Genomic DNA, 23,487 nt, shown 5'->3' on the forward strand with positions numbered 1-23,487 from the left:
ACAGCAGACATTTTCGTTGACTTTCCGTCTTATGTTTTTTTTTAAATAATAGATATGCCAGAGATACTTACGTTTAAAAAGACGAGACTTGGAGTCATTGCCGCACGTGTAGAACGCCAATACTATATATTTGCGTAGGGCAGCCGAATGCCTCAAGGGACTATTTTAGTTTTTTATTTTTTTATTAGCTAGCTTTTAAATTTAGTCTTAGTTTCTTATATAATAATGTAATTATGTTCATGTAAATAAATATTTTACAAACCAAACTCATAATTATTGACATAACTGACACTGACACATTAACGTCAATACCTACATCTATATCTTATCTATGGGCATGTATTTGCATACTAAAAACAATATGAAGTACAAGTTTATATGAAGAATAATATAAATAAGAACTAATAGAGCAAAATTAGAAGATAATACGCAAGTATGGAAATGAGTTATAAAAACCACTGCCGTACCTGTTTAGCTAGCGGCAAAGAAATGCGGTATATGCACACTACAATCACAATTGCTGGTGAAGACGTGAGATTGTCTGATATTTTAGAGAATTTTTACAACTATAAGGTATGAAATAAACAGAGTTTAATAACGTCTCTTTATAATATTTATGCATTTTATCTAATAATAGTATTTACTTTATAAACATTCATTCTTGTCTGATGTATTGTCTTATACAATAAATATTTTGTAGGTGTCTTCAGATGACGAATATCCAGAAAATATCTGCATGAACTGTATTTATCAACTCACCATGACTTATTCTTTTAAAAACCTATTAGAATCAAGTGCTAAAACATTATCAGAAAATTCCAACATCGTACAGAATGATGATTTAGACTACAGTTACGGGTCAGAAGAAGAAGGGAAAAGTTATCAAATGAGAAAATACGAAAGACGAAGACATCAGGCTATTGAAAACGCAGCAGTTAATGAAATGAAACTAATGTTTTGTGTGGAATGTAAAGGAGAATTTAATTCTACAAAAGAATTGAGTGCACACTGTATTAATAATCATCCTGTTAAATCCTCGATAGGAAGGGATTGTGATTATTGCCATGAGAAATTTGAAGATTTTCGTTCCCTTGTTTTACATCGAAAACTCCATTTAAAACCATATCTTTGTGAAAACTGCTGGGAAGGGTTTTACTCTGAAAATGAATTAAATGCCCATTCTTGTCAACCCAACGGGCATCATAAAGAAAAGAACAGCTCAGACAGAATGCTACGGCAATGTGATCAGTGTGGAAAGTCATATCCACCAGGGTATATAAAAATTCATATGTTGACACATAGCAATGATCGTCCATACAGCTGTAAGTTCTGTCCAAAGAAATTTAAAGTACCTGGTGGCCTTCATTCTCATGTTTTATGGAATCATAAAAGAACTAGAAACCATAAATGTGAAGTGTGCAATGCCACTTTCATTTCTTCTAGTTCTCGTAGTTCCCATATACGTAAAAATCATCTAAAGGAAAAAAAATATGGATGTGAAAGTTGTGGAAAAAGATTTTTTTCTAAATCCGAGTTACAGAGGCATTCATTGACTCATACAGGAGTTAAGAACTTTCATTGCCATCTGTGCGACAAATCATACCAAACACGCTATGGACTGAATGTCCATTTGAAGTCTCACAATCAAATGTCTATGAATGTGCTAAATTTGTAAAATTTTACTTAGACAAGTAATAAAAACAAAGTGCAGTCGGGCTCAAAAGGGTTCACAGCAAATATAATAAACTTATTATGTCACTGAAAATGTCCCTATTTGAAGTCTCAAACAAAAATCGTTGAAAGAAGTTAATTAGCATGCATCACATCTATTTTTTTTAGAATTTTATACCCCGTAGTTATAAAAATAGAGGGGGGGGACATACTTTTTACGACTTTGAGAGCTGATATCTCAAAAACCGTTCACTTTAAGAAAAATGTTTTTTACTTTATATCATTTTAAAAGACCTTTCCATTGATACCCCATATGTACAAAAAAAAATTTTCATCCCTCAGTTACATGTATGGGGGCCCCACCCCAATTCTTTTTTTTTACTATTTAGTGTCATAATTTTGTAGCTTCATATATTCCCAAAATTATCAAACTTATAGTTTCCGAAAATCGTGTATATGTTCCGTTTTTGCCATTTTGGCTATAAAAATTTAAGTTACTGATATAAAAGATGAGCCGAATATTCGGTATTCGGCATATTCGGCAAGTTTTTCAATGTTCATATTCGGCCGAATAGTTCGGTTACATTGCCGAATATTTACCAAATAAACAAAGTAAATAAATAGCGTAACTTGTTTCGTTTTTCATCGGATAATGATATCCTATTTCAGCATTCTAAGGAACCACCAAAGGGAGATAAAATGCGTTAAAATATAAGTAGGTAAAATAATTATTTAAAAAAGTGAAAATAACGTAACTAGTTTAAGAAACAAAAACCAAAATTTTCTTCGGCACTAAATTATAGGAACAATAACAGCCTTAGTACCCATTAGCAATCATTGAAAAGTTTTTAACTACAAGCCAGGATTTAAAATATGGCGGAACGGTTCGGTAACAGCTGAACCGAATGTTCGGCCGAATATTCGTATTCGGCAAAGTCCGTATTCGGCCCATCTCTAGCTAATAGTGGTTAGTTGGATCACCCATTTACTCTTCAAGTCTTTAGCAAGCTAGCAAGCAGGTTTTGTGGAGTAACCATAATAAAATTATGAACATTATTATTGCCTTAATATTGTTTTATTATATAGAGACAACAACCCTGCACAGTTTTTTTTCTTTGTTATTTACTTATGTTGTTTTGGTACATTATGTTATTTAGAGGCTCCAACATCCAAATATTAAATAAAACATTGCAAGGTACAAAAAAGCTTATATTTTCCAAAAAAAATACATTTAGAAAGGAATTCTTTTTTGTGTACATTAAAACCTACTACTGTTTAAAATAAAAATTTTGTACATAAATTATGATACCTTAAAAGATGTATTACAATAACAATTTAGATTAAAGTTTCAAACAGAATGCTGAGAGTGAATTTCAGTAGACAATCATTCAGAGGTCACTAGCAAATGTGCAGAAACTCAGTGGCTCGTAAGTCACATAACAATTACAGGACTTAAATTAATGTGAACTGATTGTGAAGTTTCAATGTATTTCTCCATAACCATAATATTCCAGTTTCGTAGTGAACTGAACATTTGTACATTCATACTATACTAACACATAATAAAACAAACTAATTTCGTAAAAGTCATTTGATTGTACCTATCTCCTCATAGATAAACGAGTTTGATGTCTTGGAATTTAAAAAATAAAAGGATTGTGCTTCTACTTGCTAAATTTAAATCAAATATTAGTGAATTTAAGGTTCTGAAATGAAAAATGGTCCAATGTACTAATTATGTGAAAATAAACTTAAAAAATATATGTCAATGTTCAATTATCTAATAGAACTCAATAAGCATAGAAGTACCCAAGTGCACATACCTAATACATTCTTAGTTTGCAAAAGGGCAAGATAAAGTCGAGTTACCTACCACTAGAATATAACATATGTATGAATATGAATAAAACCAACTTACATAAAATGTATTCACATATTGTATCTTTAAATCCCCATTATTATTTTAACTTACAACTGCTATTTAATTCACTTCACTTCACTTTTTAGTCTATGGCTACCGCGCAGTTAAGCACAATTCTGCCAAAAACGAGTATCGAACTTCACACGGCATGAGGATAGAAAATAAACATAGAGCAAAAAGATAGACTGGGTAATACCTGCAGAACAATATAAGAAAATGACAAACAAAAATTACTTATTCTAAACAAACATTCTTTTGATTATTATATTATTATAATTTAATACAAAAACAAACATTTATGTTCAACACTAAGTAAAAAAGGTGCCTTTTAAAGGACAATATTGTTTTTTGACATAAATTTACTTATAGCATACACCACTTTATTATTACTAGTTAGGTACAACAATGAAGACATATTAGTAGGTAAAGGTACATTAATATTTGGAAGGTAGGAATAAAGATCAGGAGATTTGTTGTTTAGCGGACAGTTAAAGAAAATATGATCAATATTACCAACTTCAGTACCACAGTCGCATATAGGAGAATCTTTCATTTTAAAACTATGTAATTGCTCGGACGAACAAACACGACCTAATCTGAGTCTAATAATAATGCTAGTGTGTCTTTTAGAAAGAGATCTATTTTTGAAAAACCATGGACGGGATGGGATAGATGGCTGAATTTCAGAAAAGAAGCATTTCTTAGCACGGGTCCATCGGGTAGCCCATTTTTTCTTCATGAACTCGAAGGGGATGTTCAGGATATCAGGCGAATATATTTTAAAAAAGGAGTCATCCCCATCAAGAACAGCTTCTTTGGCGGCTATGTCCGCCTTCTCATTACCTACTATGCCCGAGTGACTAGGGATCCAAACAAATACTATCTCTAAGCCAGCAGAATGGCATTCAAAAATTTTGTTTTTTAGTTGACAAATAAGATAGCTACGTGCGAAATTCTTGAAAGGGCGTAACATAATAGACTGAATTGCACTGAGACAGTCAGAAAAAATTACGCATTTTGGCAACTTATGGACAAAGATATATTCCAGAGCTTTTAAGAGGGCCAAGCATTCACCAGAAAATACTGACGCTTCAGGAGGAAGTTTAAATTTTGCTAAGATATCCGAGTTAGATATGAGAAAAGCTGCCCCTACACAACCCTGATCCGATAATTTAGATGCATCAGTAAAAAGAGCTGATGACCTGAATAGTATGAGTGAACAAACTTAGAGAAAGTCGAATTAGCAGAAGGAGACCCTTTATCTATGCCAATATTAGTTACGACTTTGGGTACATGCGTAAGAGCCTCGAAAGGAACAGAATAAATAGGTAGAGTAGAAGATTTCATAATAGGGGGTTTAAGAGCTGCTATTTTCACTAGACTATTAACCAAATTGGGTTGATCTTTATTACGCCAGTATGCTTTGCTTGACCCATATAATTGAAGAAGACGCAGTTTTGGAAGAAGAGGATGAGAAGATAGTGCAGAGATACCAAATAAAAAGCGGTCTGCAAGAAGTTGCCGTCTTAAATCCAACGGAGGATCCACACATTCAACCTGGATAGCTCTGTTTGGAGAAGGCTTCATGGCACCCGTAACAATTCTGAGAGCCCTCATTTGAATACGTTCTAGCACAGTGAGAGCTGATTTATTACAGGGTTCGAATATAAAAGTACCAAAATCTAAAAGGCTGCGGATTAAAGCGTTATATAACAATTTTTGGGAATATGGGTGGGCTCCCCACCAAGCACCTGATAGGGCCTTAAGAATGTTAATATTCCTTTCGCATTTTTTAGCTATATAAGAAAGATGAGAAGAGCCCACAAATCGCCGATCAAAGAACACTCCAAGAAATTTAACAGAATCTACTAAGGGGATAGGCTCCTCATTAAAAACAAAACGACAGGCTGGAGTAATCAGACTTCTAGAGAACACAATGGCCGAACTTTTAGCTGAAGATAAGGAGAGACCATGCATATTTAACCATGAACCTAATGATACTAAAGCCCCATTAACCATTTCCACAGCACGAAGTGGACTTTTATCTGAGCAGTAGAGGACTACATCATCTGCATATTGTAACAATCTGCAAGCCCAATTTACCGACTTATCAAGGTCAAACGAATAAATATTAAAAGAATCGGGCTCAGGACTGAGCCCTGAGGTAGGCCTTTCCATGTGTGACGTACAGCCTTAACTTCACCCTGCCATCTCACGTTGATAATTCTGAACATCAGCAAATTACAAATAAAATTGACTACCTTAGGAGAGATATTCAGTTGGGACAATTTATCTCTAAGTACAGATAGAAGAACATTATCATACGCGGATGAGATGTCAAGAAAAACTGCAGCCATAGACTCACCCCTAGAGAATGATAACCGAATGTCAGTAGATAATATACTGTGACTATCAGTGATACTTTTTCCCTTCCTAAAACCAAACTGGAAACGAGGAAGAATACCTCGGCTTTCCAAAAACCAATCCAGACGATTTTTCAACAGATGCTCCATAATCTTACAAAGAGTGGATGAAAGGGCAATAGGGCGGTAAGATGAACCAAGATTGGAGTCCTTGCCGGGTTTAGGAATCGGGATGACAAATTGTTCCTTCCAGGAGTCGGGAACAAGTCCAGAGCTAAAGAAAGTGTTAATAAGATCTAAGTAATAAGAGACAGCCGACATACTAGATCTGGTTAAAAAGGAATATGAGAGACCATCGGGGCCGGGAGAAGAATCAGAAAGGGAGTCCATGACAAGTTGTAATTCGGAAAGATGAAAAGGAGAAGATAAGAAGTCATCATAATTAGGGAGTTCAGTATTCTTAGATGGAAGTTCAGACCAGTTAGGCACATAAGGAGGAGCCAGTTTATCGGAAAATTCATACAGCCAAGAAGGACAGTTAGAAAAAGACGAGGGCGGAGACGACGAGGAGCAGGCATTTCTGAAAGATTTAATACTGCGCCATACAACTGAAGGATGAGTGGCTGGAGATAAAGATTCGCAGAACTTTGTCCAACCATCTCTTTTTTCGAAAGCAGTATTTTTTTAGTTTTGGCTTGCACCCTTTTTAAGTTCAGATAATTTTCCATGGTCATCTCAGACGAGAAAGCCCTTTCTGCAGATTTTCTATCCTTAACCAGAGAGGTACACTCGGAATCCCACCAGGGAGGAGAAGGGCGACGATTAGAAGAAACATTCTTGAGGGGTATGGCCACTTCGGCTGAATCCAATAAAACCTGGCAAAAAAGGTTATAGCAATGTAGACAGTTGGATCGAGAGACAGGCGGCAAAGACTTCATTTTATTTTCTGTAAGAATAGAGAAAAGGGGCCAGTCAGCCATGGCTAACTTAAACTTTTGAAGAGGAGGGGGAGCCGAAGGAGGTTGGAAGCTAGAAGAATAAGTAATAAGCAAAGGAAAGTGGTCACTCCCAAAACTAAAAGGCAGAACATCCCAGGAAAGAAGAGAAGACAGGGAAGGTGAACAAATAGAGATGTCAACTGCTGAGGGATTCTGAGACGGAGCGGTGCGTCGAGTAGGACGACCATCGTTTAGAACACACAAATTAAACGAGTCCATAAACTGGAGCATTTTTCGACCTGATGCATTGGTGAGATGAGAACCCCAAAGAGAGTGGTGGCAATTGAAATCACCTAACATAAGATAAGGACCAGGGACATTATCCAAGAGAGACCAAAAGTCATTAATAATAGTAGCAGAGGGGTGAGGAATATATACAGATATTACTGTAAAGTTGAAAATTTTACATGCAACGATATAAAGAGAAGGGTGAGATGGGATGTTAAAGAGGGAGAAGTCAATATCTTTCCGAATCAAAAGGGCACAGCCATCGTGACCTTTTGGATTATCCTGTCTTAGACATACATAATTTGGACAGTTAAAATGAGAATCAGGTTTTAACCAGGTTTCAGAAATAGCTAAACAGACAGGATTGTATTTCCGAATGACATACAGAAGATCAGTCTTGTTACGACTGATGCTCCTGATGTTCCACTGGATAAAATTGACCGCCATTTTCATAAGGCCCACAGACAGGGCCACTGGAAAGGAAGGGAGATAAATCCTTTAAACTACTGGCAACGTTGGACGGTAGAGAGATAGCATTTTGCTGAAGAGTAGATACAAGAGACGAGATCACCGAATAGAGCGTAGGTAAAATATGGACCAAAGAAAACAGTTCAGTCGGCGCTGGTGCAACTGGAGAAGAACATTGGCTACTAAATGGACCATTCCTAAACATAACCCCATTAGCAGGTTGAGGAGCATTGTAGTCTGCTACTAAGGCCCTGTGAGATTTCTCATCATACCCATGAGGGTTAGATGGGGCAGGAGTTTTTTTTTGAATTAAAACAGTTTTTTTATAAGACTTCGTTTGAGCAGCTTCATTGTACGGTCTGCGAGCTTTAGGAATCTTTCTATCCGCTTCCTGATAGGATAAACTTTCATCTCCCATTATTCTTTTTATCTGTTGTTGCCTGATGAATTCGGAACAAACCTTGTCCGTAGCACAATGTTTACCTAAGCAGTTAAGGCAGGATGGGACAGCCGAACAGGTACTGCCTTCATGAGGCTGAGCACATTTGGAACAACGAGGACGAGACCGGCATTGCGCCCGAACATGGCCGAAGCGACAGCACTTGAAACATTGCACAGTAGGAAAATAATATTGAACCACGTCCAATGCACAGCTGAATAAAAACACTTTGTCCGGGAGAATTTGGCCGTCAAACGTCAGAACTACAGTTTCTGATGGGGCCCATTGAGTGGAATTGTCGGAAGGATTCCTTTTTTTAAAGTTTAATCGTCTCGCCTTTACAACCTTACCACAACCGAAAGGAGTGGAAATTAAATTTGGTAGGTCCTCGTTCGATAAGTCAGTCGGGATGTTACGTGCAATACCCGTTTTGGTGACGTGGTATGAAGGAATGAATTTCTTGCAATTATTAGTGGCCAATGAGCACGACAAAAACTGATTAGCCCCGGCAGCGGATAAAAATTCTACACTCAGCCTATTTCTTCCAATTTTTTTAATTCCACCATCCTTCAGGTTAGATATGCCATTTGTGTACAGAAATTGGCCAAATTTCACCGGATGCATGTAGGCACCGGAGTCCGCCTCCGAAGCCTCGCGAGCCACATGCACGATGTATGGACCTTTATCTGAGTCATTGTATAGGTTTCTGGTCTGAAACTGAGGAACAGATCTGTCCGAAGATTTTTTTTCCGAGTTTTCTCTAACAGGTTCACTATCAGAAGAAATTGGGATGTTCGACTGAGCAACTATTTCAGAAGGCGGATGTTGGTCGGTACGAGGAATCTTACATGAATCGTCATGTTCGTCCGAGTTAGAAATGTCAGTTTTCAAATCCCTTTTTTTAGATCTATGGTCCTTGTTGGTGTGAGTAATGTTAGAAGAGGAGGATGATTTAATTATCTTACCTAACGAAACGACAGCCTGAGTTTCTTCCACCTCCATATGACATGCCGGTGAAGGCGGGTTTACAATAATCCCAAGGATCCCTGGGTCAAACTGATCTGACTCCATTTTGGAGAGAGGAAAGAAGAGGGCAACTGCCTCACATCCGAGAAGTTGCCGTCTTCTCCCGATAACTTAAATAACTACACTATTAACACTAAAACTAATATTTTACAATACAATAATAACAAAACACAGACAAAAACAGGTATTACCCTTTAAAAAGACCGCTTTTGGTCAAAAAATCCAAAATTTAATTTTCCCGCGCGTGCACCACTCGAACGCCCGAAGCAGAAAAAACGCTATTTAATTTATATGTGTCTTTATGGAAAATAACTATGTTTGTGTCTCGCTTCATCATCAAATTGGGTACTTATTTAGTCTATGGCACATAAATATTAAAATTGAAAATAGTGCATTGTACACATTACAAGTACAAGCCTTGTATTACAAGTGTGTTTCCATGACAACCCATACGATTTGACAGTTCGCGCACTTGTAATACAAGGCTTGTACCTTTCGAGTAACGGGCCCCAGGGTGTTTAATTAATCAAATTGCAAAACTATTCAGAATACTGTAATTTAGGCAATTTTTCGTCTTTGTCCAACTGCACAAGACAACTAAGGCACCGTTTCGATAGGGTAAGTCAAGCCCAAATATACACGTGTCCATCGAGGCCTATGAATTTAAAATTGGGCCGTTAAAAGCCTTTGAAGGGCATTAGCGTCACTAATTAATTTCAATGGGATAAATTTAAAATAATATTTGGAATTCTTAGTGAACTGACTACTATTTTTATTATACCACGAGTACTTTACAAAAATAGAAAAATTATCACTTTCACCAGTCTCTCTGAAGTTTAGGGATTTCGTGATTTAGGCAAGTAAGGCCCAAACGCTGGTGGTTACGACAGATATTTTTAATCCGTTATATTCGAGTTCCTGTAAAAAAAAAGCTTTTTTTTAATAAAGATATAGAAGTCAGGCAAAAATAAATTGATTGAAAATGTATGTACAATAATGCAATAGAACAAGAGATAACTAGATAGGATAACTTTTGTAAACCCAATAACTTGTACGATGGCTCGGATTAGGTTAATCTAAGGACATGGGTAATGTCAAATAAACGTTGTGAGGCCGTGAGACGATACGTGTATGTGGAATTCCATACATAGATAGGGTTCTTATGTTTCAACATCAATAATTCATCTGAAATTCTTACAGAAATCAGTCGTTATTGCTCTTGGAGCTTAGGCATGAAATATTCATATAGTGAAGTGCAAATATGCTCTTAAAACACTAGCTTATTTTAGATCGGAAATGTGTAATTAAAAGAGATTAAGATTCAAGTTTATCAAGCAGGATATACGACTATAAAACAGAAGGGCTTATGGCTTAGATTTAGAACACCAAGCAACAAGTCGCTTTTTAACGGTTACTAAAAATGAATTGGTCTTAGAAGGACATCTGCGAGACCAGGGACTTAGTTTTGGCGAAAAGGAAGTCGACGATAAATAATGTTTTGATAGTCTTAACAAATATTATAAAATGTATAAATCACTAAGATATATTTTGATAATCATACGAGTTTTCAAAAACTATCCATCACTTACACATAAGTTAACTACAACAGAATACAGATAGTAATAAAAAATACAACATATCTTGTTATCACACTGGAAGACACGTGCATTGACAGTAGGTATTTCTTTTAACGCGTGCGGAAGTAAAAACCATACATAAGTTGCATTTTTATGTGTAGAATATTATTGGCTGCTTAATAGCAGTATTTCGTAATATATTAACTACAGAAACGTAAAACCAACACCAAATAGCACATTACTCACACGTCTACTTGAATGAATATCACAATTACTATTGTAAAAATATGCATTTGTTATGTTACATGAGAAAAAAATCAATGCCATGCCACAAAACGTACTCCCGACCACTGTTTTCAAATGGTTTGGTTTCGGAACGTCGATCTAAATTATCTACACAACAAATCTAATCTACAATCGTATGAATACATATAATATTCACTGAGTGCTCAAAAATTCATGTCTAATCCTATTTGATACATAACTTCATCCATCCCTGGGTCCGAGAGTGGGTCCCGGGTCTCACTTTTCTCCGTACCGTTAGCTCCGCTCGTGGTGGGTTCGTCGTCCGAATTCGTAGACACGGACACGTTGAGAGGGTCCATTCCCAGTATGATTCGGATTTGGTCTGTTAGGTGGTGCGCTGATATTATTTGGTGGTATATGCCCTCTGCTGTGCTTAGTATTTTGTCGACGTCCAAACACATTGATAGGTCGTTTACGTGCTGAAAATTATAATATTACATGTTATGATTATGACAAATCGAGCGAATCGGGAATATATTTTCAGTGTTAAATTTGTATTAGTTGATAATTTTAGTGTTTAAATTATCAACTTTTATTGTGTTATGGTTGAAAATCAAATATAGGTATTAAACCGATAATAAATCTACCTAACTAGTACAAGTGTTTAAAAGTTAATACATAACATACGTTATTATCGAGTCATTGTGTAAGTAAGAGTATCCATTTGTCTCCAACACCGATAGTAAACAGTAATCGAATTAAAAAAGAAACAACTTACCTTTAATATTTCAGTGAAACCATAATTATTGTTAATAATGGTGTCCTTTTCGGCGTCGAGTATCGCAACACATATAAGCAGGTGGAAGTTGGCGCAAGGCAATCCCGTCCACAGGACTTCCCATAACCTGCACACAAAATAACTTAATTTATGCAGTTCTCAAAATAAAAAGTTCTGATAGTATATTTTAAGCAGGACGGCTAACTGGAGATATTCTATTTTGGGGATACATGTTCATTCTGTTCTGTTTAGTGTTTGTTTTTGGTGGTGCAAAATAGCGTTTAATTACTTAAACTTGTGATAGAAATACTACTTATTAAAAAAAATAGTTGTAGGGCGCTAGGCCCAAATTACAAGCTTATTATAGCCATTGTCACGTCATGCGATCAGGCGACAATCTATGTGACAAATTACAGTCTGACAATTTGTAAAACATCTCTCTTCTTAATCGTAATATACTCTTGTCAGAGTAGTCATGGTCATTGGGGTAGTTGTGCCTTTTTATGGTTTCCCGCCATATTACCCCGCACGCACAGATTTAAGGGTGACCCGGTGAGAGCCCTCACTTGGTCTGTCAATCGCATAGAGGGGCGCAGTCTTGGTCTTGTACCGCCAACTCTTCTCCCCTACGAAAAAAAATTTACCTCATTATGTCCCTAAAGGAGAACTCCCGCTTGAACCAGACCAGCAGCCAGCGGAAGCAGAAGTACATGTTCCCGGAGTCCTTCTGCGCCAGGTGCTGCGCCAGCTCCGGGCTGCAGAACGTCAGCAGCTGCTGCAACTGCAGGAGCTGCTGCTTCATGCCCGCCTGGTCCATGTCGAAGTTGTATGCCTGATGGAATTGAAAAAAATTGACCATTAGTGAAAATTTGTCATAATTTCAATTTGAGAACTACATATTTGGAGTAGTTTTCCAGGATTTTTATCTAAAAATAGTACTTATGAACTACATCATGGCAAAAATAATTATATGAAGTAATAATTTAGGTATTCATGACTAACTCCAGTTATGACCAAGCAAATAGAATTTATGTAGGTACAGTTTTTTCATTTCAGCTTTGACTAAATTTGACTACTTCATAAGTAGGTAAGGTAAAAACATGATTCCAACTTACAATTCTTTCCATGAACCCGACGAAGCACCAAAAACTGTCCACCTCATTCCCCAAAAGCAGCAACAACGGCGCCAAAATATCGCTCATGCCTTGCACGTAGCCGAGGTCAAAATTGTACATGACATACGTCATCAGAATATCCTGCAGCACCGCGAGGTTAGGATTATTATCACCAGCGAAAAAGGGGTGAGTCCGGTCTGTCCTCGCAACGTCTTTCTCGACCAGACTCTTTCGGTCTCTGTACTCTGAGAACCTGGACTCTTGGCCTTCGGTCATTGATCGCCATTGTAGCTTCATGGAGAAGTATTCCTCTGTGCGCTTGCGTTGTAAGGATCGTATTTCTGCGTGAGTCATGTGCCAGGGAGTGTAGTCTAGTAAATATTTCCAGACCGACTGACGTATGGAGTGGGCTACACCCTGGAAATAAAATGTAAGTAATTGTTATTTAATGTGTAGAACGCCTCAAGTACCTACGGCTTTTCGACATTGACCTTATGCCAAAATGATAACCATTGGTTTCAAGTTAGTTTGATTCTTACCCCTCTAAAGATGAGCTGTTTCACGCCGTCAACCTCCATGACTCTGCCTTCAGTGTCCTGCAGACCATCCCACTTCTCAGTAGATAGTGGAGTACCTCTGTAAAACTTGTAACTTTAGTAAAAATTGTCTTTGAGAGACTACAAAACTTTATTTTTCACATAAGATATATATAGTAAAGGGCATTATGCCTTGAACAACGTTTTAAAAATATTTATATTTGGAAAGAATAAAAATACATAAGATTTTTATTATTATGATAATAAAAATCAGGAATTAACAGTGTGAATAAAAAAATCTACAACTTAGAAAGTGACAACACTGTAGTGTCATCCCGTTTTCACATATGAACAGTTACCTTGGTATGATGGGTCTCGGCGGCAGAGTTGGTTTGACGCTGATGACTTCGTACTCGTCAGACTTAGTGACTGTAGTCGCTTCTTCCAGTGCACTCATGCTTTTTGTGAGTAAGTCTGCCACCTCTTCTGATACGTCCCGTTTACCGTTAGCCTCGTTGCCGAAATATACTAAAACATAGTCTCTTTTAAACATTTTGAAGAACGGATTTAGATTTTTCAATTATTTAATCAGTAGGTATTAAGCAAATCGTAAAAACTGGTAAGAATACGAAAAATGAATACTCGTATTATACTATTACTTATCGTTTGATCAGGTTAACTATCCTGATTGCTCCGACAACAATCATTTGGCAGGCGCATTCAGAGTCGACCACCACCAATGTGGCCGACCCTTTACTTTTGGATAAATATATTTTTTTATTCCTTTTCTAAGCTATTTGCGTCGACAAAAACAAAGGTATTTGCAGGCAAGTCTTGGGTTATATCTACCTACACGTATTTACTAATTACCTAATGGAACAAAAATACATACATTTCTCAAGGTCGATTGCCGAGCAACCAGTTTGCGGATTCGATCCTGGTCAGCACCAGAAAATTAATTAAGGTATAGAAAACACATCAATCAATCCACATGGAAATGTATATACATTAAAATAATGTGTGCAGAGTATCTTTAAAGAATAGATTTCTTTTTGAGCCAATAAAGTTCAATATATAACTACAATACACAATTTATAGACAAGTATCAGGTGATGGGAAACTAATGTGCCGGTCACAAGCTTTAAAGCCTGACCAGAAATTTGACTAATGACTACTGTCGGGAGGGCGCTGTTATTCTGATGTATGTGATGACAATTCAGTTTAATATGAAAAAAATAGTTCCATTGAAATTCCGCAACATGGAGCGTAATATATTTCTGGTCAGGCCCCGTAGCCGAATGGCATTTCTCCGACGCCAAACGAAAACGAAACGTAGTCCGGCTCTGTCGCGCCAATACACAAGAGCGATAGGGATAGATATCTACTAGCGTTTCGTTTCGTGAGCGTTTGTGCCATTCGGCTACGCACCCAGGACACACCATACAAGCTGTATAAAAAAGTAGATATTTCTATTTTATACTTAGATGTTTTTTATGTATTCTATATAAGTATATATTTATCTATATAAGTAAGTATATCGTCGCCTAGCACCCATAGTACGTCTTGCCTAGTTTGGGGCTAGGTTGATCTAGTAAAGTGTCAATACAATATTTATTTATTTCAAGCACCAACAGTACAAATCTAGTTACGAAATAAATTATAGACATACCAATATCTGTAAGTTTAGAAAACGCAGTCATAGTAGTCTCATACGGCCTCTGCTTGAAATTCGACACCAGATTCCAAACAACGTCTGTAGTGTTCTCCGTGAAGATATCTAGTTCTGCAAAACTCTTATTCAATACTTGAGTTTCCACATTTGGCTCGATTACCACATATGTGTTTCTGTCATGTCTGGTCTTGGCTGTTTTGATGTGGTTCTTCAAATTGGCGACAAATATTTCTGCGTTCCCGTGTTGGAAGTAGAACGTTGTCTGCCAAATGCCCGGTTTGGTGGAGAACTGCATTTGCTGGTTGTTGCGAGTGACTCTGAAGGTTTTTAGATCGTCGAGGGCTATTTTGATGATACGGGAGCGAGCGTTGGCATAATCCGACGTGATGTTGCCGCTAAGAGTACGCTGTCTTCGACCTGAAAAGGAAGCAAAGGTTGTATGGTATTATGAAAGAGGTAATATCCAAACTGGTGGTAAAATAAAATCAAATGAAATCTAAATGGTCTCAATAACATAATCGCTTTAAGATCAATAAAACAGCTCTAAAATCCTACTATTAAAATCGAGACACTCCACGAAAACTTCAGGAGGTCTATGAGGAGTTGGTATGCACACAAGTCATAAAACGCATGGTCGGATTTTTAGTGGCTGCTACATCAGGAAAACAGAGAGCCCATAAACATGGTATCTCCAGACACTCCATGTACTTTCTACTCCAGTTTCAGGAACAAGCACAGTTATCTATCAACCTATGATATGAGAGATGTGGTCTATGATCAAGGCCCAGAGTACAATATAAGCCCACCTATAGTGTTGACCACGGCCCACTCCTGGTCCTGCGTGTCAGAGTCGATCGTGATGAGGTCGTTGGGCCGCCACTCGATGCATTTGCTGCCGTTGGGGTTGAGCACCACGCATAGCATGCCGATCGAGTTGAGGTCTGTGATGGGACGGCCCATGCACGCCTTGAGGAGCACGCCATCTTGCGTAAACAGATCCTGGAACACGGGCAATTCTTACATAAGAAAAGCAGTTATCAAGAACAATAATAAACTATCCAGATTTCGTAGCCTGAAAAGATAGATTTTTAGTAAAGGACCTTTTAATTGCATTGCAATATGTGGTTAGCAACTATTTGCTAGCAACTACTCACGTATTATAGGAAGACACAAATAGTGGCCGACCACATATTGGAGTGAAAATATGGCCCATTTGGAAGCCCCTTAATAAGACTATGTGTGGGCTATGTGGTGTTCGGGATGCTATTGCTTTATGTGCAATAAGGAATATTTTATCAAAATTTCTGCCGGAATTTCCAATGGAAATAAAGATACAAGCATCCCACCCCCATTGCGAGCAACAAAAACCTTTGACTACTTTGACACATGTTGTTTTCCATTCTATTTTGATGATATGGGATCGAGCTTTGCGTTGGCGTAATCCAATGTGATGTTGTTTTTGTTAGATATTATTTTTGTAATTTATTAAGGTGTTTAACAAAAAGGTGTTTTAAATTTAAGGGACTTAAGGGAGTCGCCAAGGGGAATAGAAAGACAGTGGAGACCTAAAGCACAGGGCATGTTTCGTCATATACCGCCGCGCTCGGTGTCCATAATTTATGGAATTTAGGAAAATTTTGTACTAATTACAATACACATTTTTATTGTTTTAGGTTCCGTAACGGCTATACAATCACCTACTTAAATACTGCCGGTTATGAAAATTACACCCTGTACCTACTCATAATAATTATACACTCCTCAATTGACATACCAACATGTCAATTGAGGAGTGTCTTTTCAAAGGACTTATTTTTATAAGTCAACAAGGTCTATTTCTCTAGGAAGATATAGATAAAAATAACCTCTGTTGACTTATAGAGTCCTTTTAAAAAGACACTCCTCAATTCTAAGATTACAAAATAATTGAAAAATAATGCATAATTTATTACAACAAAGACATGCTAAGCCAACAATTATTGAATAACAGTAAATATTTCATTGATAATGGTTAAACTGATAACCTTAACAAGTTTTCAAGATAATGTTATTAATAAACGGTCATTGCACTCATTGCTCTTTAGCACTATCTAAATTTATCAGATTGAGTTAGTTTTCTGTGAGAAGGGGCAAATAGAAACATAGGTACACTCAGCTGTATGTGCACTGCATACAGTGCATACCCACTTTATAAATTAATTCTGTTCATGTGGATATGCTCTTGCATATCATACTGTACATACTCATTCACTAAAAGATCCTAAAGATAGACTCCAAATTCCTCAGAAAACTTTGCATCTCTCTGCGTCTCTGTTTGCAATAATCTCAAAAACTACTGAACAAATTTTACACAGACACACAGATAGATAAGACGGGGGACTTTGTTTTATAGGGTGTAGAGCCAGTAGCAATCAAGTCCACCAGTGGGAATGTAACTTGGGTGTCAGAGTCAAAGTCAAAGGTGCCGAGTTTTTCAGGTATATGGTATAGTCGGCCAAAAAAGTGGTTTACCACTTTTTGACCTTATGTGTTGTAAAGTGGTAAACCAGTTTCTTGGCTGACCATACCACACCGGTCAAAAAATGGTCCAGACATTTTAGTAGACATTAACCACATAAGTTGAAGATGAGATGCACTTTGCAATTAAAACACAAGGTACTTTTTATTGAGAGTAGATAATAAAAGAAACAATTTAAAAAAAGGCAATTCCAAGTAATAAGGATTACAGAACTGACGTGGATAATTGATAAACTTCGATTATTTCACCCACAGCAGCTATTTCATCATAAAATATATCTATTATTTCAAATAGTATCACATCAAAGTTACAAGCCAAGTAAAATACAATATTCAACTTCCGAGGATTATGTTATAAGAATAAAAAGCAAAATAAAAACTACGTTTGATTAGGTCTAGTTAATCCAAGGTCGTATTAATAAACACCAAAACAAAGCATAGGCAAGGCCTTAGATATTACGCTCACCTTACAATGCTCCGGAATGTCTTCTACAGAGCTTGAAGACATTTTTCTCTCAAGCGAGATCAAGACAGGTGGTAAAGCTATACACTTTCATGAATGTTGCGAGGAAATATAAAAGAATCACAGTAATTGAACCATAATCATATGGGAAATTTTGTCAACAAAAAGGTAAACATGACACTTTACTTCGTCGTTCATTGCGTACATATAGCGTACATGGTACATTACAGGTTAAACAGGAATTTTTATTCAGAGTAACACCTATCACCACATTTGGTTTGGTTTAATTAATAAAGTCATGTTTAAAAACACTAAACCCATCAAGAAAATAATTTTTCTCAAACATGCATCAGTTTATTATGTTGGCTAGCTTTGATTTAAATAAAAACTTGGCCGGAAATCCTCATTTTCCCGGCCTCTGATGTAATGTACTATTCCTAGAAAGTCTTTATAAAGTTCTACTTTTGTGATTTTTTTCATATTTTTTAAACATATGGTTCAAAAGTTAGAGGGGGGGGGACGCACTTTTTTTTCCTTTAGGAGCGATTATTTCCGAAAATATTAATATTATCAAAAAACGATATTAGTAAACCCTTATTCATTTTTAAATACCTATCCAACAATATATCACATGTTGAGGTTGGAATTAAAAAAAATATCAGCCCCCACTTTATATGTAGGGGGGGTACCCTAATAAAACATTTTTTTCCATTTTTTATTTTTGCACTTTGTTGGCGTGATTGATATACATATTGGTACCAAATTTCAGCTTTCTAGTGCTAACGGTTACTGAGATTATCCGCGGACGGACGGACGGACGGACGGACAGACAGACATGGCGAAACTATAAGGGTTCCTAGTTGACTACGGAACCCTAAAAATTGGTTGTCTGTAAAGTCGGTTTACGGACGGTAGTTTAAGCTAGGAACACACTACGCGGACGTCCGTCGTGAATCGACCGCGGACGGGAATCTGGACAATGGAAATACATATAACCGTGCAAACTATCGGTCGACGGACGTGGACGTGGCCTTGAGCGCGTGGACGTCCGATCGAAATCTGGCTCGCTGGATGTTTTGTTCCGTGCACACTGATCGGTCGCGGTCGCGGTCGATTTACGACGGACGTCCGCGTAGTATGTTCCTAGCTTTAACGTGATAACGTCAAACATTAAGCTAGGAACACACTACGCGGACGTCCGTCGTAAATCGACCGCGGACGGGAATCTGGCCAATAGAAATACACATAACCGTGCAAACTATCGGTCGACGGACGCGGACGTGGCCTTGAGCGCACGGACGTCCGATCGAAATCTGGCTCTCTGGATGTTTTGTTCCGTGCACACTGATAGGTCGCGGTCGCGGTCGTTTTACGACGGACGTCCGCGTAGTGTGTTCCGAGCTTTAGGCTCCCCACAGACAGTCTTAAAAATTCATAATCTTAAAAAAAACTTGTATGCAATCTGACAGTTCAGATCTGTCAGTGTCTTGTCAGTGTCAGTTTGAACTGTCAGATTGCATACAAGTTTTTTTTAAGATTATGAATTTTTAAGGCTCCCCACAGACAGTCTTAAAAATTCATAATCTTAAAAAAAACTTGTATGCAATCTGACAGTTCAAACTGACACTGACAAGACACTGACAGATCTGTCAGTGTCAATTGCATACAAAATTTTTTTAAGATTATGAATTTTTAAGACTGTCTGTGGGGAGCCTAAGACTGTCTGTGGGGAGCCTTAAGCTAGGAACACACTACGCGGACGTCCGTCGTGAATCGACCGCGGACGGGAATCTGGACAATGAAATTACACATAACCGTGCAAACTATCGGTCGACGGACGTGGACGTGACCTTGAGCGCATGGACGTCCGATCGAAATCTGGCTCGCTGGATGTTTTGTTCCGTGCACACTGATAGGTCGCGGTCGCGGTCGATTTACGACGGACGTCCGCGTAGTGTGTTCCTAGCTTTACAGTAGTATAGACAGGGGCGGTCAGAGTATAGCAAAAGGGGCCCGATTCTGGCACTTTTTTCACGTTTTTTTTGTTCTTATTTGAAAGAATGCATTAAAATAAGCATTTTTTATAAATTAAAGTTTTGACGTGATAACGTCTAATAACTCGTTACTACGGGCAGCATGCACGAAAAAGATGACGTCATTGTCCCGTTTCGCAATATAGCTTTAGCGCCATCTAGTGGCGCGCGTTGGAACTAAGCGGCTGATCGATGCGCTCGGTATGGTTATAGCGTGTGGCCTGAGTAAAGCACCACAGCTAGGACAGATGGCGCGCCCGTGTGTTGTTCTCGTTAAGCTGAGTTTAGACCAGCAAGTTATTGCTGCAAGATTTGAGACGCAACTATAGGTAAGAGTGAGTGGCAAATATCTGCATCTCTTTCTAGCATATACTTCTGTCTCAAAACTTGCAGCAATAACTTGCATGACTAAACTCAGCTTTACAAAATTAATTATTTTAATTTATACGACTTTTTACAGAACATATCCCGTCTGAACTCATCATAGATTTAGAATTATTAAACTAGATTGTGTAGTTAGGTCAAAAAGTGTGTCCACATGAGAGGTCATTGTTTGGGCTGGTGTCCCTCTCGCACTTACTGACAATGTCAACATTATTCAGTGAACGTCGTTTTTAATTATACAAATCTTTGATTTATTGGCATCAAAATAATTACATTGTAATTACATTGTAATTATTTTCCAATTCTTTGAAATATATCGAAACCCTAGTTTGAATATAACACTAAAATAATATAAGAAGTTATAAAGTCAGGTAATATATATATATAAAAATACTACTATTATGGCTCATTAACACTGGCCACACGTGCGAGAGGGACACCAGCCCAAACAATGCCCTCTCATGTGGACCGTTTTCGATAGTTCAGAATAGCGAAAACGGTCACCTTTTTGTCTCAGTAATAAGGTTCAATTTAGTATGGCAAAAAATGTGATTCCGCTGTCCCCTGTCTTTGGAACTCACTGACAATGACATTTGGGCCGCTAAACATGGTACAATAGGGACTGAGCTCACATTTTTTTGCCATACTAAATTGAACTTTATCACCGGTGCAGAAAGGCGTTCTTGTCAGACTAGTAAAAGTTTTTGGCTTAACAACTCAATCTAGCTTAATATATACATATAAATCTATGGCATAGAACAACATGTCGGGTCCCTATATAGAGGTCTAAGGTTTTATTTGAAAATTGAAATGGTCATACAATGCCAAAAATTGTAAGTATTTGCAATATTACTTTCTATTATAGTAAAACATATATTTTTTAAGGATTATAATATATATACGTATGTTTTTTCATAGCCAAATCTGGTCTGCTTTGGCAAACATTGCCATCATTGCGGTAAATGGATGGAGCGAAGAGCTTTGAGGAAAGATTGTAAGTATTCACTTCTGATAATTGTGTTAAAGGTTTTTTATCTATCTACTCACACCAGTATTCCCAAAAGTTATTATCAAATCACTAGAAAGAGTGCAGAGGAAGTTCTGTAGGCAAGGCACATTTACAAACGACTGTACGGATATTACCCATATATGTATCCATCTCTATTCGTAACAGGAATGGTTGGTCTTCAAACTCTAGAAACCAGACGGAAACTGCTGCATATTATGCATTACCGCCAACTGTTTCACCATAGAGTAGATGACGCATCCGTGCTTGAGAGAATGGGGCTGCAAGTGCCAAGAGCGAATGTGGTGGTTGGCATGCCGGGCGCGGTGCCGGCGCGGCGGCGGCGGCGCCTGTTCGCGGCGGCCGGCGCACCGCTCGAGCCCGAGCTGCTCTTAACCGCATCATGTTGGAGACAGACGATATTGACATATTTGCTGATAGTGTTGGTGTGTTTTACAGAAAACTCTTAAGGTTCATAGACTCTACACTCCTAAGGTGATTAATGTAATAACCATAGTTTAACTTTTAAGTGTGTTTGCTTTTATTTATGTCAAATTAACATGTACATAATTATATTACCACATAAGTGCTTTGGTGAAATACTGTTAACTTTTGTGTATTTTTAATAAATAAATAAATAAAAAAACGTGAAAAAAGTCCCAGAATCGGGCCCCTTTTGCTATACTCTGACCGCCCCTGTCTATACTACTGTAATGTTTGACGTTATCACGTTAAACTACCGTCCGTAAACCGACTTTACAGACAACCAATTTTTTTTTTAAAACCTACTAATTTAAGAGTTAGAGTGGTGCAAAGTTGCAAAATTTTCCCGTAGCATTACTAAGGCGCCAGAGACAGAAAGCGATATCGACGGAGCCCCGCTTACGCGGGTTCCTATTCTGTGCAGTTTGGCCTTCGGCCGTTTGAAGATACCTAACGAACCTAACCTAATATACCTATATAAAAGTCGTCATTTTGTATCCTAGACCGTTTGCGAGACACGCGTTAATTTTATTAAAGTGCTAGTGCCATTTACTAATCTTAGAACCCTAATATCTCAGTAAATATTAATGGAAAAGAAAAAGTTTATATAACAAAACATCCTTATTTAAACGTGTTCTATATGATTTATCACTATTAACATAGGTTATATTGGTAAAAGAAATCATCGTAAATTTTTAAGTCTCTGGCGCCTTAGTAAATACTATGGGAAAATTCGCAACTTCGTACTGCTCTAACTCCTAAATAAGTAGGTTTTTCAAGCAACTTCATTCTATAAAAGATTCTTATTTTAATGCAATCTTTCATGTTTTTAAATTACAAACACTCAAAAATAATAAATGAAAATTTTTAACAAAAATTTTCTAAGTCCTGAAATCGGGCCCCTTTTGCTTATACCCCAACCGTCCATACACAAACCACTTGCTCTTGCTTGGTGGCCTTGAGGAACGGGACAATGACGTCATCTTTTTCGTGCATGCGGCCCGTAGCAAGGCCCGTAGTAACGAGTTATTAGACGTTATCACGTCAAAAAATAGACAACCATAGACCATACGTATGTGGCGAAAAACAAATTAAAATGTGGCAACATCGGCGAAAGCCAAGTGTGGGGGAATATCGGTGTTTTAGGGATGTGTACTGTACTTGTCGCAAACTTGTCGATATTGAACATGTTATAGGCTCCCCACAGACAGTCTTAAAAATTCATAATCTTAAAAAAAACTTGTTTGCAATCTGACAGTTCAAACTGACACTGACAAGACACTGACAGATCTGAACTGTCAGATTGCATACAAGTTTTTTTAAGATTATGAATTTTTAAGACTGTCTGTGGGGAGCTATACATGACAGCAGGGGCGGCTCACTCTGCGATTCTATCGCCGCGCTACAAGTACATGTCGGCGGCCGCGAGTTCGCGGCCCATTCAGTGGTGACGATCTTCACGCGGCGCAATAAAATTCAATGTCGGCTGCTCGCGTGCGGTCAGTTTGTGAATGTAGGTAAAAATTTAGAGTGGCGGCATTTTGTGAACATCAAAGGAGTGAG

At 37.7% G+C, this 23,487-nt stretch overlaps 2 protein-coding genes across 4 annotated transcripts; one reads left to right on the forward strand and one right to left on the reverse strand.

The window, feature by feature from the left end:
• Window positions 1–395: 395 nt before the first annotated feature.
• Window positions 396–1,695, forward strand: LOC125230831 (zinc finger protein 39-like). Its single transcript, XM_048136064.1, has 2 exons — window positions 396–573; window positions 701–1,695. Exons 1-2 carry the CDS (start codon window positions 436–438, stop codon window positions 1,673–1,675), a joined length of 1,113 nt encoding a protein of 370 aa, XP_047992021.1. The 5' UTR covers window positions 396–435; the 3' UTR covers window positions 1,676–1,695.
• A 7,701-nt stretch (window positions 1,696–9,396) lies between these two features.
• On the reverse strand, window positions 9,397–18,230 carry LOC125225715 (TBC1 domain family member 15). Of its 3 annotated transcripts, none has more exons than XM_048129568.1 (10): window positions 18,022–18,230; window positions 15,845–16,037; window positions 15,036–15,455; window positions 13,726–13,894; window positions 13,370–13,466; window positions 12,831–13,247; window positions 12,360–12,547; window positions 11,716–11,842; window positions 11,230–11,416; window positions 9,397–10,032 (listed from the first exon to the last, which is right to left on the reverse strand). In XM_048129568.1, exons 1-10 carry the CDS (start codon window positions 18,061–18,063, stop codon window positions 10,019–10,021), a joined length of 1,854 nt encoding a protein of 617 aa, XP_047985525.1. In that variant the 5' UTR covers window positions 18,064–18,230; the 3' UTR covers window positions 9,397–10,018. The 3 variants fall into 3 exon arrangements, with proteins under 3 accessions (XP_047985525.1, XP_047985509.1, XP_047985518.1); XM_048129552.1 differs by having other exon boundaries at window positions 11,177–11,416; XM_048129561.1 differs by having other exon boundaries at window positions 10,008–11,416.
• Window positions 18,231–23,487: the final 5,257 nt, after the last annotated feature.

Source organism: Leguminivora glycinivorella, chromosome 1 (assembly GCF_023078275.1).
Source record: "Leguminivora glycinivorella isolate SPB_JAAS2020 chromosome 1, LegGlyc_1.1, whole genome shotgun sequence".
NCBI classification, from domain to species: Eukaryota; Metazoa; Arthropoda; class Insecta; order Lepidoptera; family Tortricidae; genus Leguminivora; species Leguminivora glycinivorella.

Bases quoted from the DNA above. Each gene is read 5' to 3' on its own strand.
- LOC125230831 (XM_048136064.1), top strand. From the start codon at position 436: ATGGAAATGAGTTATAAAAACCACTGCCGTACCTGTTTAGCTAGCGGC. The intron at 574-700 runs GTATGAAATAAA...AATATTTTGTAG, and splicing joins AGAATTTTTACAACTATAAG to GTGTCTTCAGATGACGAATA.
- LOC125225715 (XM_048129552.1), bottom strand. From the start codon at position 18,063: ATGTCTTCAAGCTCTGTAGAAGACATTCCGGAGCATTGTAAG. The intron at 11,843-12,359 runs GTAAATTTTTTT...TTTTGTGTGCAG, and splicing joins TCCTTTAGGGACATAATGAG to GTTATGGGAAGTCCTGTGGA. The intron at 11,417-11,715 runs GTAAGTTGTTTC...TATAATTTTCAG, and splicing joins GTTTCACTGAAATATTAAAG to CACGTAAACGACCTATCAAT.